The sequence below is a fragment of the Bemisia tabaci genome, chromosome 1 (assembly GCF_918797505.1).
Source record: "Bemisia tabaci chromosome 1, PGI_BMITA_v3".
NCBI classification, from domain to species: domain Eukaryota; kingdom Metazoa; phylum Arthropoda; class Insecta; order Hemiptera; family Aleyrodidae; genus Bemisia; species Bemisia tabaci.
In genome coordinates, this window is record NC_092793.1 from 4596163 (window position 1) to 4613514 (window position 17352).

A 17352-nucleotide genomic window follows, 5' to 3' on the forward strand; every position below is an offset into this window, starting at 1 on the left:
GTAAAACCCTTTGACCGCCCACTGTTTCTACGTTAAACATGAATGCTAAACTTTACAGCAGGCCATGTTTAATATTGTTCAGTCTCGCAGTGTTTTTCAAGTTAATGGTGTGCATAATGCTAGGATACAAAAGGCTAGCAGGAGCAATAGAGCTACTTAAGGTACTTAAGTCATGACTAAAAAATGTAACTGGATAAAACTTATTTTTTTCCTTTTTGTACACACATGTACAAAATTTTATTTTTAATAACAGCCAAGTTTGAGAAACATTAGAAATAATGTCAATATATTGAAAACTGTCTCTTTGTTTCAACTCTCATCACAAGATACCTCGAGATAGTTACGTAAATGTGACATCATGTTTTTCATATAAAATATTAAGTTCAACAGTTCAATTTCTAATTTCATACAGACAATTCCTGATTTAGAGTTTCCGATAAAATGTAAGTTTGTAGAAGAAAAGCTGGTGGGTTGTGTTGATTTTGATAGATTCTAGATACGTGAAAGACACCGAGAGCAGACATGTGTATTAAAAAAAAGAAAATTAAAAAAATGAACAGTAACTCATGCTCTCTTAAGGGATTTCTTGTTGCTTTAAAAAAACTTATTGTGTATAGGAGGACCCTGCCTCTTCTTTTATGGTCTACTGCTCAATGCGAAAATTACAGACAGTGCATTCAAATCAGGGAGGAACTTTTCCTTATGGAAAAAGTGTACATCCTCATGAGTAAAAATTTAAATCAATCTTTAAAAGGTCTAAAAATAAATACAATATACTTTCTTAAAAAAGTAAAGGTAAATACCTTACCTGAGGTCACAGGGATAACCATGTAATTATCCAATATTGAATTTTGAGCCCCCTGTAGTAACTTTCATTGAAGTTAATGACTTAAGAAAATACCAAAATCATTAGAGGACTATACTTGGAATACTACGAAATTTGGCGCCAGCTAAGGATATTTTTTGATGATGTTCTGTGTAACCTCCTGAATACGATGAGCTTTTAAAATTAAACTTCCTTTGAGCCATTCTCAAGAAAAGCGGGACTGAAAGGTGACTTTTTCGACTTTCAACACTCGACCTTCTTCCAAAGCTGAAGAATCGACTAACCAGTCGATTATTCAGCCTGATAAAAGGCAATGCGTGGCTTCTTTGGGCACTCAAACGACAAGACTGACTAATCATATAGCTCCATTTCACCGCAGTCTTGTTTTGTCTACCAGACAAACAGAAAATTTCATTAATTAGACTGCAGTGAGGAAAGAAAAGATCTCTTTGGTCACCAAAAAGATGTTGCAACATTCCTACTTGATATTGCATGCAATAATGCCGAAAAATTCACTTTTCCGCCCCGCTCTTCTCGAGTCTGACTAATTGAAAGTTTTATTAAAAAAGTTCATTGTGTTCAGAAGGAAGTAATGGAATATTGAAAATTAACCGACGCCAAATTTCTTCGTATTCCAAGCTCGGTCCTTTCTTTTGGTTTTCAAACGCATGGTTAGCATACTGGAAGCATTTAACATTTTACAAAAACCAAGATCATCTTCAGAGAACTAATTTTTATCAATTTATCGAGAACGTATTTACTCTTTTACTACTATCTCACAATTTCAACTATGAAACTGCTACGGTTAGTGGTTCATTTACTCACTAACCAAAAAAAGGCTCTTTATACAAGCTCTCATTGTTGACATCAGGACTCAAAAATCATTTTCTAATATAAAGAACATAACACTTGAAGCATTGGAAATTCCTCGCACTTAAAATTTTGGAATTCAAGAAATTGTCCAGCAAACATGTGACCATCTCCTTTCCTCTGTTCATGATGCTGTTTTCCATAGATTGAGAAAAGAATGTGTTGTGTAGTTTTGAGCCCATGATGATTGATAAAGTATTAGTAGGTGTGATAGTAGCGACAGTGCCAGTCATTGCCCAAGGATGTTGTGTTATGAAACGAATGGGAAAAAGGAAAACGTGCATGTGTCACGGAGCTACCCAGCAGAGAAACGACAGATTTCCTCATTGATCTGATGATGTCATGTCCGCCAACACGTAATCAACATGTAATACTTTCTACAGGCAGTAAGTTGAAAACATAATTATGAATAGGAGAAGAAGAAATTTTTGAAAATCATAGTATCAAAAATGAAACAATTTTAAGTATGAGAACTTCCTGATGCTTCAAGTTTAAAATCATTCATGCTACTATCAGAACCTGCATCAGATAAGTCAGCTTTTGCTTATTTTTTATTTACGAATGGCCAATTGGCTATGATCGGAACAGAAGGTTGATCAAAAGCATCAAATATAAAACATAAATCGGTCCATACAGCACAAAGGTCTGAATAACAACTGCCAATTTATCTGGTGCAAGTTTTGCCGATACCTGAGAGAGGAGAGATTTAAAAAAAATCATGAATTTTATAAATATATACAGAAAAAACTTCCATGAACACGAAACTTGTAGGTTTGGAACTCAAAACAGAAAAATAGAAAAGAAGGATGAAACACAGTCCGTTCCAAACGAAAATGAAGAGCTGGTCATGCATTCAATTAATCCGCGGAGTCTTTGAAAGTAATAGACTTAACAATACTGAAATCAACAAGAAATTTTCAAAAATGTGCAGTCATTCTGTGAACATCAATTATATCTTCTAGCAAATCATCCACTTTAGATCCGATCTTTCTTCCAACTTCTATTCGTTCTTTGATTGACAAGTTTAAAAATACAAAAACCAATTCTCCATCGACAATGCCTCTTGAAGGATTACCAAGAAGTCTTCTACTACTTTTGAACACTCTGTAAAAAAAGAAAGAAAGCAAAATGCATTGAAAAGATGAAATCATTACCACAGTTTAGTGTCAGAAACTATTTACATGGTTTAAATGAAAAACGATTAATTAAAAAAATAGACATTTACATGCTTTTTTCCTCTTACAAAAAAAACTTCATGTCAAGAGGGTAATTTTGAGGTCCTACATGCTATACTCCTCTTTTTAAAGTATCCATACTGAGAAAAATGTATTTGTGCTCGTTGTTCTTTATAATTTTATCAATCAAAATTGAGTCATGGGAAGGTTGGGAGGTTAATTTTCCGGAATCGTCATTGGTGCTTTCACTGCGAGACCTAGATACGTGATGACAGTGTTGAAAAAATACAAAGCTTTCAGGATTGCTCATTAAGCTCTGACCATTCAGTAAAAAGAAATTTTAAAAAAATAATTTTGATTTTTGAAGCAATATTTTCTGCTTTCGTGAAGTAATATTTGAAAACTTTTCGATAAAAAACATACACTTGTTTCAGGATATCAAGATCAATGCTAAATTATCCTGGATTTAAAATTAAATCTAGGTCTAGGAAACCACAACGGGCAGAACTACACGAGGTGCAGGCTGTGATTCAAACACCATCAGTAAAATTTATCAGTAATAAGCCCGAAACCAAGGAAAAATAATAAGATCAAAAGATTCAATTACCTATAAGCCCTAGGATTGAGAGCAGCTGTATGAGGAATATGTGTGTGCAAAACATTTTGCAACATAAGTAAGCGCCGGTAAGTTTTCTCCGAGACTGGTAGAACAAATCCAAGCCCTCCATCAAGTGTTGCGAACATGGTTACATGGCGTTTTTCAAAAACCACCTTTTTGTCATCAGGCAAATCGCTTGTTCTGCATCGAATCCTAAAAAAACTATTAATGTGTTGACCTACATGAAAATCAGCCTTTCTAAGTAACTTTTGTCCACCCATACTCTCCAATGACTCAGGCTGGTACATGTATAAAACTATATTCTTTTCTCTATCTGAAACTAGAAAGCCCATTTGAGAATTTTCCAGGAGAAATTCAACAGCATAGATTTCGGCCGGTCGGAAATCGCGACTAACAAGAGATAAAGTTCTGTACTCTTCTTGAAACCTAAGCAAAGTGATAGACTTGTAGACATCAGCTATTAATATTAAACTTTTTATACACAATAATTGATGAACATACACTTGCGTATCAATAAAGGCTATTCCAACTAAATCATTATCTTTCAATTGCCAAATGTATATTTTTTGACCAACAGCTGATACTAAAAAACCCAATACGTGATTAATAGCGGACACAGGGCCTTTTTGCTCTTTGGAGTATAGAACTTTGATCTTGTTTTTTGTCAAAGGTTGCCCAGGCTCAGGTACAACTTCAATAATGTCGAACAACAAAATTCTTCCTTTACTTGTGATATCCTCTGAGTAATTGTAGTTGGTGCCGACAGCCATGTAACCTTTGAAACCACTTCTAGTACCTTCATATGCCAATGAGACGTTTTTTAAACACAGAGCATGTTCCCACTCTTCAAGCTCCACATTTGTGTTGGGAATAAGTTCCCATGAAACTGGCGAAAACAGGTTAATAGTAAATTTATCAAGATAGGGCCATGGAAAACGTTCATCACGTTCTTCTGTTGACAACTCTTTGTCTTCACCATTGAATTTGTAATACTTAGTTGTCAGCTCTGCTGTGCTTGTTACAATACAGTATGTTTTCGTTTCAAGATGGTAAGCCACAAAATGAGGAGTGCAGCGGACAGGAACTTTGCGAACTGGCCATGGAGCATCGTAGGAAAGATGAGTGGGAAGGATGCTTATTCTAAGCTCTGATTTCCGGTTGAAGTAGACAAAACCTTGTGGACAGTTAACATTGTGGAATGGGGCAAAGCATGCAACTGGTCCATCGATACTCATGGGATGAGTTCTCAGTTCACCTCTAGATGTCAGAAATAGCCAGTGAGGAGCTGGTCCCGAAATGAAGACACCATTGTACCCAGATATATCACTGAAATAGCGCATTTGAGAAACAAAAACTTCATCGCCTCTCTTCCTTGCCGTTGACAGGCCTCGAAATATTATATTGTGAGGAATCTTGGAGAATCTTAGCTTAAGGCCACCTTTACAATGCCTGAAAACTTGGTAAATGAAAAGTTCCTCTTCCAAACGAATCAATAGCAAGGGCCGTGATCCTCGATTCCCTAATGCAACAAGAAGAATTTCTCTCATGCTGCTTTCTTGACTTGGAGTATCACTTGATCTCAAAGCTGCAACTTCAGGGTAATTGTCAATGAGACTATCTTTCATCACTTGACTGCCATTGTCTCCATCCACTATTGCATAGCAAAATTTAAAATCAGGAACTGAATAAATTTCAAGGAGTCCATTTTGGCGCGCTAAGACGAGCCAGTAGGTTGGTTTTAATTCAAGTAAATACTTTTGCCACCAGTAGCTTTGTTGAAAATTAGATCTTATGTTGAAATCAGAGGGTTGGAAGGTATCTGAATTCAAGGGAGTAGATGAGTCACCATACAGTAATTCATCCTCATCATCTACGGATCTAGCATTCTCTTCTGATCCTTTATTTTTGGGCTCATGAATATCTTTCTCATGATCAGGAATCACTCGACTGAAGAGTCCACTTACGTCTCTGTACAAACAGAAACATGCTGTGTAGGGCTTCAACGGGATTTGAGAAGGCCGCGTCACAACAAGTTTCCATGTGCCTAGACGTGATTCTCTGAGAGTCAATAAAAGAATCTGCCGATCCTCTGTAAGAATTATGACATATGGATCTGCAAGCGAAACTTGGATGAGAGGTGATCCCAAGTCTAGAGGGATATGCTGTACTTGCTCTGCCCCTTGGAGTAATCGCACCCCATTTGGTGAGACTTGAATGATGAACTTGTTACCTCCTAGATTGCCAGCAAATATTGTCGGGTCTTGCGTGAAGAACCCTGAATTCTCTACCTCATTAATTTCAGTGTCTGTTTTAAGGACCATTGTGTTGTCTGCTTGACTAAGGATGAGGAAAGAGTGAGCTTGTTCATCAAAAACTTTTTTGTCATTTCCAATGACAGTCCACATGTCAAGACATCCTGGCAGTTCGAAGGTTGTGATAACTTGAGGGCGCAAAGAGCGCTGCAAGACGCACAGTGCTCCATTCTTTCCGTACCCTGAAGTGGTTACAAGCTCCACATCTGGTTCAGCAGTATTTATGAATTCTTCGGAGAGAAAAGCAGGTTCTCCCATGGAAACTTGTCCGATTGGACCTACATTCAAGAGACTGTCACAAACCTCGAAAACATACGATGACACAAGTTGTAAAGATGTTGCAGTTTCTGTGCCGTAAACTTCTAGTTCATCAATATCACGAATATCTGACACATCAGATGCCATCCAGTCACCAAGAGCATCCAAACGTCTTTTCTTTGATGGTTGGTCTCCCGCTCCTAGAGTATTGGTGACAGTACTTTGTTCTTTAACATAGAATTTCAGTAAGAGGGAGTTACCAAGACGCGACCCTAGAAACAAATAGCTGTCTTCCCATAAACAAAGACAAATTGTAAGAACACTTGCAGCAGATTTTTCAAAATGAAAATTTCTAATACTCCTCATACTGTCAACGAACAAAGTCATCACATACAATTCACCACCTTTCAAGGAAATGACCAACTGATTGGTGGCAATGAAAGTTCCTTTGGCTCCTTCCAATGTCATCACAACGCCTTCTTGCTTCTTCAGTGGAAAGCTTGTGCTTTCATGCGCTATACTGTTTAAAGAGACACCGTAAGGAGGAACACTTTGATTTAAATATATCATAGAGTTGATGGCAAAAATTAGAACACCGCCTAGCGGTTTGGAGACAGGAATAGCCTGCGAGCAATCAAATGGTAAATTTGAGACTGACCAAATGACTGGGTGGACTTTTTGATGAAGATTCAATGATATAGCTACCATGACACATGTATCTCGTCTCACTGATATTCGCCTGAAAAAAAAGAAGCAGAAATGTAAACAAGGTATTCATTCAAAAATTCCTTCATAAGATTAGGTTACATTTCTAGGTTTTGTCTGGTATAATAAATATATACATTGTTTGATGATCAGATCAATGTATTACATATATGTGTGGATGCATTCTTGCAAATGCTTGCTCTAGTTCATTTTTGTGATTTTAAATTTAGTTTTCATGATTTTTTGGCTTGGCTTTCCTCTTGGGATAGAGTGGATTTAGCGCTAATATGACTCCCTGTTTTACATCTTATTCATATAACTGAAAGATGCTACAAATTTTGTTGACTCGACACTTATATCTAATTTGATGACCTCTCAGGCATTGAATGAGTGCAGAGAGAGTTTATACAATGACAACTATCAAAATTTTAGATTCTCCCACATCCAAACCGGTCATTTAAAAAAAGATGGAGCCACATGAAGACAATGTAATTTTTTCTAAGATAGTCTCTCCTGTAAAATACTAACTTTCTTGATAAGCTTTAATTTTAAGGGCCAATAATGGAGAGAGAAATTAAAGAGAATTTGAGCAAATAAAATAAGGAATCATGATTTACCCTGAGAACGTTTTCATTGGCTCATAGAGAATTAAAAGTGTTGGCTCGTAGTATCCATGTAGAAACTGGATGTCTATGACGTTATCCATTTTATCTTCCACCTCTGCTAAAGTCACAATGTACGAGTCTAAAATCTGATCTTTTGACTCCTGGCTCAGTGTTTCAGGATCATCAAAAACAGTTTCTTTCCGAAAAGGCAGAATCAAAAGTTTCCGACCGTAAAGGAGCATCACAGCACACCGACCCTCTGGGTCAACTCGCAAAGATGGAATGTGGTAGTGTTGAGTCCAGCCACCCTGCAAAATTCCACAACAATACATTCTATACGATGGTGATACTTGAACAGTTTATCACTTTAAGATTTGTAAGTCTCTTACATACTGCAGTTACTTTCCGAGGATTGATAAAATTTTCATGGCTTCAATGAAAATGGGAGTTAGAAAAACCAGATACTCTGTAAAACTGCCTCAGTTGCCTCTCTGATTAAATGAAATTAACGTTGCTGTCAGCAGCATATCAATGATCAAAGTCCAAAACCACGTATCTCCATTGTGATCTTTCAAAATTTTCACTTCTATTTTATTTTTTTGACGAGAGACAGGTCAACTTCCTACCTTGAAATGTGTACAGAATATTTTGATGATAGAGAGGAAAAATGAAGGAACTTTCCAAGAAATTATGTTGACTACTTTTCCAAGGGCTTAAGAAAAAATTTTGACAGGAAGTCTAGGACATTGCGACCAGAGATACAAGGTTTTGTACTTTGGCGATTGACATTCCTCTTATTAAGTCTATTCCTTTGATTACATTAGTTAGATTGCATTTTGCAAAAAGGAACCAAGAGCATTTCAATGTTGCTACGATTGTGTGACTTAACATTCTTTGTAACAAAATCACTGAAATCCAGAAACAATGAAATTTACAAAGTTATTTTTTGTCTTGAATTACTATTTTATTGGGAGGAAAGATAAAACGTGTTTGGATGATCGGTTTATACTTAGAAGGTAATAAAGTTGCACAATCTTAGCGACATTGGAATGCTCTTGGTTCCTTTTTGCAAAATGCGATCCATTTTTTGTTATGCGCAGAATTTTGATGTTGCCTCAGATGAATATTTGATGACTTATATATGGATTGCATTTTGCAAAAAGGAACCAAGAACATTCAAATGTCGCTAGGATTGTGCAACTTACATTCTTCACAATACAATGGCCTGTTGCAAACTTTTGCTGAGCAAAACTAAGATTGTTCCTACAGATAATGCCTCAAAAATCACGATGAGCGCATCGGCAAGTCTGAATGCACTCATAACTTCACAATCTGCGTAAGAAATTTGCGGTTTTTTGAGCTTCCCTCGAAAACGATACTACGGTACAGTGAACATTTGTAAGGATCGTTCCATTGCGACAATACTCATCATGCCGACGCCAGTCGCCAAAACACGTGTGATGGACGAGATAACACTTGAACAGATTAAACCAGATAACAATCGGCGTGTTACGTTCATATTTTCCTCGCCCGCTTAATTGACTTGAACTCTCCTCGAATTACGCGAGGAACTGCGCAAGCGTCGCCATGATGAATATTGCCGACGATGGAGCGACTCTCTAACAAAATGTTCACTTTGCAGTAGTATCGTTTTTGATGAGAGCAACGAAGAAGTCGAATATCATTGAAAAAAAATGCACAATCGTCGAATATCATTCAACGGTGAATGATATTCGATCGCGAAAATTCGCTTAATTACTGGAATCATGCAAAAAATTGAATATATGAAGGTAATTTTTGTCATGAATTCATAGTTTATTGAGAGTAAGTAAAGGTGAATCTTGTTTAGATGATTAGTTTATATTTGCGAGGTAAACCAAGATGCACCATCTTAGCGACATTGGAATGCTCCTGGCTCCTTTATGCAAAATGCAATCCATATAATGATTGGTGTCTCTGACTGCCTATTCCATTGTAATTTTCTTTCTGTGTGAAAAAAACTCTTGGTTTGCAAAATGGTAAGAGAATCTCAGTAAAAAATGGCAATCCCTACACAGAAAAACAAAACCTTACACCAAATCCAAGGCATTTAAGCCTATCGGATATTTACCAATAACTCTGTTCAAATCTGTTATACAAATACAATATATCAGCAAAAAAGGTGTGACAGAAGTAGCCACCAAAAAGTACGATTAAAGACAGATAGACCGACAGAAAAAATTACAGTGCGAAGAAAGGCAAAGAAAAATCTGAATACTTACTTTTGTGTCTTCTGTCTCAAACTGCTGAAGAAAAAGAGTCCTGAGATCATGAGTGTCTGGATCGTACTCTACAATACTTAGTTTAGCATCTTTAAACGAGATAATCAATGAGTCACGAACTGAATTGTTCAGTGCAACTGCTTGGATGGACATGATGTTGCCAAAAAGTGAGTATTGAGCGAGGCATTCTAGTTTCAATTTTGGTGGCTTCCCATCTGAAATACAAAATTTTACAGAAAATTATAGGCAATGAGAGAATTCAACTTCATAAAAGCCAAATAAAGTGGCAAAATCAAAAAAGAATCAGGGAGATTTTTTAAGATCAAAATTATGTGTTAGTAGGATACTAAACACAAGAGGAAAATAAGTAGTAAAAGTTAGGGTGGAACAAAAGATAGATTGCAGCGTATCATTTACTATTAATTTTTTAGTTTGATTTCAATCCTAAAAGTAAAGTCAACTACATAAGCAGTTTGATGAAAATGTGGAATGTATTAATATGTCCAGATCTAAGGATTCCTTTTTGGAGGGGGCACAGGGGCTTGCATTAATCTTCATTTTTTTATAAATTCAACTATAGCACCTGAACATTTTTTAATCTATTCTGTTTCCCTAATGAACATGTTTTGCCATGTGGCAGTTGGAATGAATTGAGTAATTCAAAAGAACACCTTCTCTTCAGCAAGACTTTGCTGGACCTTCAACTACCAAACGCTATTTAGCATATCTCCCATGGACAGAAAAGTGATTACAAACTCTAAATTCATTTAGCCTGGAGAGGTAACAGACCAAATAAATCAGGCGTGAATCTAGATTCATCAAAAAAGGTCAAATTCAAAATAACGAAACTATCATCTCATTCTAACATTTGATTAACACTACTATTAACTTCAATATCTTGATGTTTACTTGAGAACATCACAAAAATGTTTGATCAACCTCATTGCTCCAAAGAAGAACTCTTCAGGATTTTCAACAGCTAATGACAGTTGGCACAACAGCTGCCATGGAACTTTCAGTCATGAATCAGTTACTATGAAATCAATCACAGACTTTAACTTCTGGCTCTTGCATACAGCAAATCTTTTGCACCGCACTTGACCTCTAGTCAACTATTTTGCCTCATTTCCTTAATAGATAATTTTACGCCTCAGCTTGCTGGGAGTAGCTTGTTGAGTAAGTTGCAAATCTATTGCAAATCAAACACGAGACAAGTGACGAGGCGACCGGTACCTACAGTACTCACTGCAGCAGGCCTGTCGTAGCTTTTAGGTTTAAAAAACTTTTACCTGCAATGATAGATTTCTTGTCTTGCGGCTCAAAATCTGGAATGAGTCCATACACCCGCACAACATTTGCACCAACAACAACTAAGGACTTCTCAAATCTGTTGAAAAAATGGCACGACACTGCGTGCTCAACAGCTGTGGGTGGATGGGTTTGTTTGTATATAGAGAACATACTTATCACAATGCAAAGAATTAAACCAATTGAATGAGAAAGTGAATAAAAAAATAATGATAAACATTTACATTCTAGCAGATTTTAATAAAACCGGGACCGAGTCTGCCAGACCGGGCGCATTGTTTATTATTGATAAAGAATGAGGTTATCTCTTGCAAGCTTGCACAAGCTCACGAGCCAAATTACTCTAGAGGTGTTAGTAACTAAGTTCATTTTAAGTCTTTTCGACAGTAGAGCTGCTGAAATTTGAGAAAGGTTTTCAAATAAATTTTAATTTTATGTATGACAAGTTTCAAAATATTTAACGGGGAAATTTGTGTGAAACCAAGCCTTCCTCCGTATGTGTTGCAGCGTAGCGAGACATCTGAAATAATTGAAAGCTCGCAGTGGTGGCCCACCTGGAGAATGCACACAACAACTTTTCAAAGCTCCAGCGAAAGCAACGTGACTCAATCGTTTCGTCGCGAGCGTGATAAGAGCGAAAGCGTAGCACAGATCGCCTGTTGCTGACTTCGTAACGTGAAGTTCAACTTTATAGTGATTACGGTGGAACTATGTCAGCTTTCAGAGTTTAACATCATCGCTATGAATTGTTTTAGTGTGCGTGCTGTCGAACTCCGAAATTTCGGTGAACAGTTCAGTGATTCAAGTGCTGCAGAAGTTCTTCGTGTGGGATAATTACTATCAATGGCTCGCTGATTTTCTCGTTCAGCTACTCCCTGATGGAAAATGGTAATTATTTTACGCCTCTCATTTATCCATCCTAACTTAATTGTCGTTTTCTTTGTTTGCCTCTCCAATATCTGATAAATCCTTGCGGAAAGTGCTGTGGCCATTTAGAGGTTAGATCAGAATAGCATGATCCTTTTTCTATTTTTATTTTTTATTTCTATTTCTGTCAATTAATATTCACCTCCAAATTCATATGTCTTTGTTCATGTCTTGTTTCTAAATGAAAGCCAAGATATGGTTAAGTGTATCAGGACAAGCAACTGTAAATGCTAATGTAGGAATTTGGCGTGAACTGGTTTTTGAGGCTCTGGTGATTATTTCAACTCTTAAACCTCTCTTCCCTATATCAGTACTAGATTTTATTCCTGCAGTAGAAAATTCCATGATTATTGAATCAGGTCAAGTAATTTGGGAAGCAGTCTTTAATTTCCCACAAGAAATAAATTTTAGGGGAGAGCCGGGCAAAGTGGAACACTTTTTTTCAACGCGCTACAGAAAATTTGTCTCAACTACCTAAAACATTCTGTTTATTTACAATTGAAGTTTCATCGTTTTTTTATCAGAAAAAGGTAAAAGAAGCCGGAAAAATCTTCAAAAAGCGCCAAGAAAATTAAATTCAAAAAAAGAGGCCAAATTCCACTTTGCCCGACTTAAGTCGGGCAAAAAGGCAAAGTCAAAGGCAAAGTCGAGCAAATTATTAATACAATTTCAAGGGGCGGTGAGAGCTTCTTCTTAAAAAAAAAAATTAAAAAATGAAAACAAGTTTTGGGAATTTTTTGAAAGATTTTAAATTTTCAAATTTGAAATTTTCTGAAAGAGCATTTTTTAAAATTTTGATTTTCTTTGTAGGTGACCCTTACATAATCTTTAAGCATTTCCTAAAGTTTCATTGTGGGCCGCCAAGCGGTTCCCAAGTTACAGCAATAAATACGTACCGTAATCCCACTTAAGAAGCATCATACCTACATACATAAGCCATTCGGGTGGTTCTTATTTTTCGACTTTTCGAAAATCAAATGTCTGACACCCCCCTTCATAAAGTTGTCTTTTGGTGTGAAATGAATGCACAAAAAGTTTCAGCCGGATCGGATCATCCTTAAGTGGTGCCGCCATTCCCGACAAGTCTCCAAGCGGGAACTTCAAAACTAGGACAATAGCGTTTTTCCGTCATTTGGCGAATTTTTTCCCCCCCTTTAAAATGTAGCCACGGCTTTGAAATTTTTTTAGGTCACTTGGGAGGTTAGGGACCACTTTTAGGGACTTCGGGGTCGTCAGATGCGGGTTACTTAAGTCGAGAACCCATACCACCTTTTTTGGACCTCCTCGCAAATTTGGTAAACCAGCATTTTATCGAGCTCCCTACCCTGCTCCCCCCGGTCCCCCAACAAATCAGATTTAAACTACGGAAATCCTGTTTTTCAACTCAGAATCCCCCTTTTAGCTCCTCAGCTCGGGGAGCTTCGGGATGAAAAATTACGATTCCTTGGAGTCGATTCTCCGGTCCGTAATAACCTCGTCGGACGTATCGTAACCGAAAGAAAATCCTGGTGCGGGTGATTTGGAACACCCTGTATGTGCTTTTCCTGCGTGAACTTGATGAATAACCTCTGCATGCAGTTTTAAGTAGGTTGTCAACTTGATTGGGGACTTGGAAATGCGACGCCAAACATACTTTACCAATAAATGATCGGCAAAGCAGGAAAATAATTCTAAAATAGTCGCGTATTTTTTAATGTTCACGGAAATGTGAAATAAGGAATCATCATTGGTCAAAGCGGACACCAAGAGCGCAACTATTCGGACTCCGGAATCATAGTCTCGTGGTATAACGCGAAAATGAAGGCAAATCTGAACTTCTTCCCTGTCTCAAATTACTGAATCTCCTAAATGTAGGTATTAAAGTTCGCATCATCAAATGCATAAAATCAAGCACGCAACTATTCAAACTCCGGAGTGGGTCTGTGGTATCACGCGAAAATGAAGGGGAAATCTTAGCTTTTCGCCTGTCTCAAAGGGTAACCTAGAATAAAAGCGGGTTGATAAAAAACTTTGTGTTGTGTTACTTTTGGTTAATATAGGAAGTGAAACGCAAACCAACACAAATTTTGTGTCGACTTCAGTAAAGTTTGCGGTGATTTAGCGCAGAAAAGAACGGAGTGACTGGGAAAGTGCATTCTTCCGATTACGACGTTGGTATTCTGCCGTGCTAAGGAAAAACGCCGTATGAAACTTCAGGCGTTGCCAAATTCCCGTGGCAAATCATTAATTTTCATGAAAATTTATGAATATTTTTCTGTCAATTTCTCAGATAATTTTGTTTGTAATTTGATCTAAAGTGTCTGAAAATTTCGAGGACAATGGACCACTAGATAAGGTACGAATTTCAGCATTCTGATACATGTTTCTTAACCAAACTTTTACGTAGAATACGACACGCACAGCAAAAATTACCGAAATTAACTCCTTACGAAGATATTTAATGATTCTTAATGCGTGAATTCAAACCACCCGCTCATGAAAACTCAATGCTCTACGTGATTCACATCGCGCGCTAAACGTTATCATGACAGTCTCTGCGATATAAAAATCTGGCAACCTCAATCTTGACGCTTTGGCTCAGTTATAGCAAATTGCTAATAGTTTGAACAACACATGATGGAAAATGAACATTGCTCGATTGAGAAGCTTGCTGAAACCGTTGTAGTGGGCGATTTGACTCACGTAGAGCTTTGAGTTTCTTGTGAGCGGGCAGTTCAAATTCCTCGTAACCAATGTGAAATAAAAACGTTAATATCTTCGTTAGGAGTTGGTTTCCGTAATTTTCGTTGTGTGAATCGTTTTCTACGTGAAATTCTGGTTAAGAAACATGTATCAGATCGCTTAAATTCGTACCTTGTCTAGTGGTCCATTATTCAAAATTTTTCTCAAAAATAAACATTTTATCGTAAGAAATTTGGCAACCCTCGAATGTTCATACGGCGTTTCTCCTTAGCACGGCAGTATTCACCTCTCGTATTTTATTAAATTTTTTCAAGAAAAGTAGCCGGCATTTCTCTTGAAACTGTCAACCAAAGGCTAGGGTTATTTTGTGTTTTGCTTCCCGTCCCTGGTAAAAATTGGCAGTTGAATCTGTGTTCCAAAATACCATAGACCTACAGCCGGCTGTAAGATTTCCAATAGCTTCTTTAGCCGGCCACACAATTTCTTATAGCCTTCTATAGCCGATGACGATCAAGCAACAGCCAGGCGATAAAGTGTATTACTAGGACTTTGGACTTTTTGGACTACTGCTCTCTTTTTGGGCTGTAGTATCTTGATTTATTTTGCGACGAAAGCTCCGTACTTTTGACGTATGCCTGCCATTACTAATATATTAGAGCGCCTTCAGTTTCGTATGATACTGTGCAATACCTCTGGTGTGAAATAGTTGCTTCAAGCGCCGTGGCAGGCGGGCAGCTAGCGCGAAACACGCATTGGCGCCTACAAACCTAACAGGGATACTTCACGCGTTGCGCAATGCGTGAAGTATCCACGTTAGGTTTGTAGGCGCCAGTGCGTCGCCGCTCCGCTTCGTGTTAGGCTCTAATATTTAATCTGGCGGAGTCAGCGTTATTCAACTCATGATTTTGAAATGTTTGCACATCCTGTATGGATTATTCTCATTTTAATTGATGAAAAAATATATGTATTAAAGGAAAGATATAATGTGTGTTTTGTAAATATTAAGGTGGTTCCGTATCAAATTTAATGATTTCCAAAGCACACGAATTTCTACACAATTTCTTTTAGCCTTTTATAATCTATGGCAAAAAAACAACAGCCAAGAAATAAAGTGTAAAGCCCGGCGATAGGAACTATAGCCGGGCTGCATAATTTTTTATCGCTTCGTATAGCCCGGCCGTATGATTTTCTCCGCATTCTGCAGCCAGCTATATGATTTTCTGTAGCCTTCTTTAGCCGGCTATAAGAACTCCTATGGTATTTTGAAACGCAGCTCTTATCGCCAATTTTTACCAGGGGTATTAACCAAACTTTTGTGTTGAAATTGCATTCTGTGTACGCGAAGAAGCGATCGACCAATAGAGAAATGGACTATCTACGAAATGCGTTTTGGGATCGCCGTGTAAGAAAGCATGGGGTCTGGATAGTCCATTTTCTGATTGGAAAGAAGTGATTTTTTGCCAGCCAGTTTAGTAGACACCCCGCATCCATCTAATTTAGAGTAAGTATAATTTGTTGAAAACAGATCGCACTCACATTTCATTCTAATATTTTCATAGAAAAACGAGTGGAAATGTTGAGCTCTTTCAAAATTATGGAAAAAAATTCAGTCAAACAATTTGTGGTGTCTCATTTGCATTTGACTGATAATAAAGCTATTCAATCGGTAAGACAATTTAGTAGAAAGAGTGCTGAAGAAGAGGTGAATGGGTTTTTCCTCTTTTTTTGCCTCCAATTTTAAATTCCATACTAAAGCTTCACCTAACTTACATATGCGTGCCCAGTCTTCACGATTTGTACACACACTCCCGCTATTTAAAATTTCCAGGTTTAGTGAAAGAAAATCTAGGTAATAATTGAGGCATTTTTTGTTAAAAGGGCGTATGAGACCTCCAATGCTGCTAAGATTGTGCTATGTAGTTCTCCAAGTAACTTATCCAACAGCTCTGCTATGAATATTTCCCTGAATCTGCTCCAAGTTTTTCCTCACTATACTGTAAGGAAGTAAGTCGACTGCGTATGAATTTCATTCTGCCGCAAATGCCATAAAAAATTACACAATCTTAGCAGCACTGCAAGCCTCATACGCCCTTTTACCGAAAAATGCCTCAATTATCACATTGCGTGCATTTTCGCAAATAAAGTTGGTTCCGTAACTTGACACTCATTGCAGTTGGCATTGGCAGTAGCTTCGAGGGGGGGGGGGGGGGGGGGGGAGAGAGAACACAACAACACAATCAGAATAATTATTTCATCTTGACAATAAAAAGAAGTAAGATTTGTTGTCGCAGCAGAATTTTGACTCGACGCGATAAGTTGCTCTCGCAATGCAACAATTACTTCTCTCAGCGCAACAACTGTAAATACTGTCCTGAGTTCGGTTCTCTTCGTGATGATGAATCCTTTTGTCCTACAATCAATGTGGCTAGAGATTAATCCAGTTTTAAATTCTTGTAAATATTCCCAAGCGAAAAAAAATTAGGTAATGCAATGGTTGACTGATGAGCAGTTCTTAACGGAAGATAGGATTAAAAAGTAGAGAACAGAATTTTTTCTTCCTAAAAACAGCACAATGCTGCGACCGTGGTGTAAAGTTTTATCTTTTCAGGGTTGTTGGCGGTCTGGAAAACCGGGAAAATCAGGAAAAGTTAGGGAATTCGTAACGACCGGGATAAGTCAGGGAAAGTTGGAGAATTTGTGGGAAAAGTCAGGGAATTTCTGACACATCTGAGGATCACTAGAACATATCACTGATCTTCCAGCTGTTCGTCTTTTCTGGTTAGGCTTGCTATCTTAACTAGCTA

The 17352-nt window shown here is 37.5% G+C and overlaps 2 protein-coding genes across 11 annotated transcripts in view; one reads left to right on the top strand and one right to left on the bottom strand.

Annotated features, from left to right (window-relative positions):
- Positions 1-200: 200 nt before the first annotated feature.
- Cpsf160 (cleavage and polyadenylation specificity factor subunit 1) lies at positions 201-11244 on the bottom strand. The gene is made up of 5 exons (XM_019044156.2): positions 10921-11244; positions 9632-9846; positions 7383-7678; positions 3479-6799; positions 201-2800 (listed from the first exon to the last, which is right to left on the bottom strand). The coding sequence occupies exons 1-5, from the start codon at positions 11090-11092 to the stop codon at positions 2614-2616; spliced, it is 4191 nt and encodes a 1396-aa protein (XP_018899701.2). The 5' UTR covers positions 11093-11244; the 3' UTR covers positions 201-2613.
- Positions 11245-11514: 270 nt separating this feature from the next.
- Positions 11515-17352, top strand: part of Piezo (piezo type mechanosensitive ion channel component) — a 144126-nt gene continuing 138288 nt past the window's right edge. For 4 of the 10 annotated variants that reach the window (XR_011900476.1, XM_072303891.1, XM_072304264.1 and 1 more), the window contains exon 1: positions 11516-11827. Coding sequence is in view for 9 of the 10 variants with exons in the window: in XM_072303891.1 (XP_072159992.1) it covers positions 11825-11827 (3 nt within the window). In the remaining variant the exon portion in view is untranslated. Of the gene's footprint in view, positions 11828-17352 lie in introns of all 10 variants that reach the window. The other 6 variants (XM_072304185.1, XM_072304119.1, XM_072304224.1 and 3 more) reach the window with 2 other exon arrangements.

Bases quoted from the DNA above. Each gene is read 5' to 3' on its own strand.
- Cpsf160 (XM_019044156.2), bottom strand. From the start codon at position 11,092: ATGTTCTCTATATACAAACAAACCCATCCACCCACAGCTGTTGAGCAC. The intron at 7,679-9,631 runs GTAAGTATTCAG...GGAATTTTGCAG, and splicing joins TTGAGACAGAAGACACAAAA to GGTGGCTGGACTCAACACTA. The intron at 2,801-3,478 runs GTAATTGAATCT...CTTTTTTTACAG, and splicing joins CTCAATCCTAGGGCTTATAG to AGTGTTCAAAAGTAGTAGAA.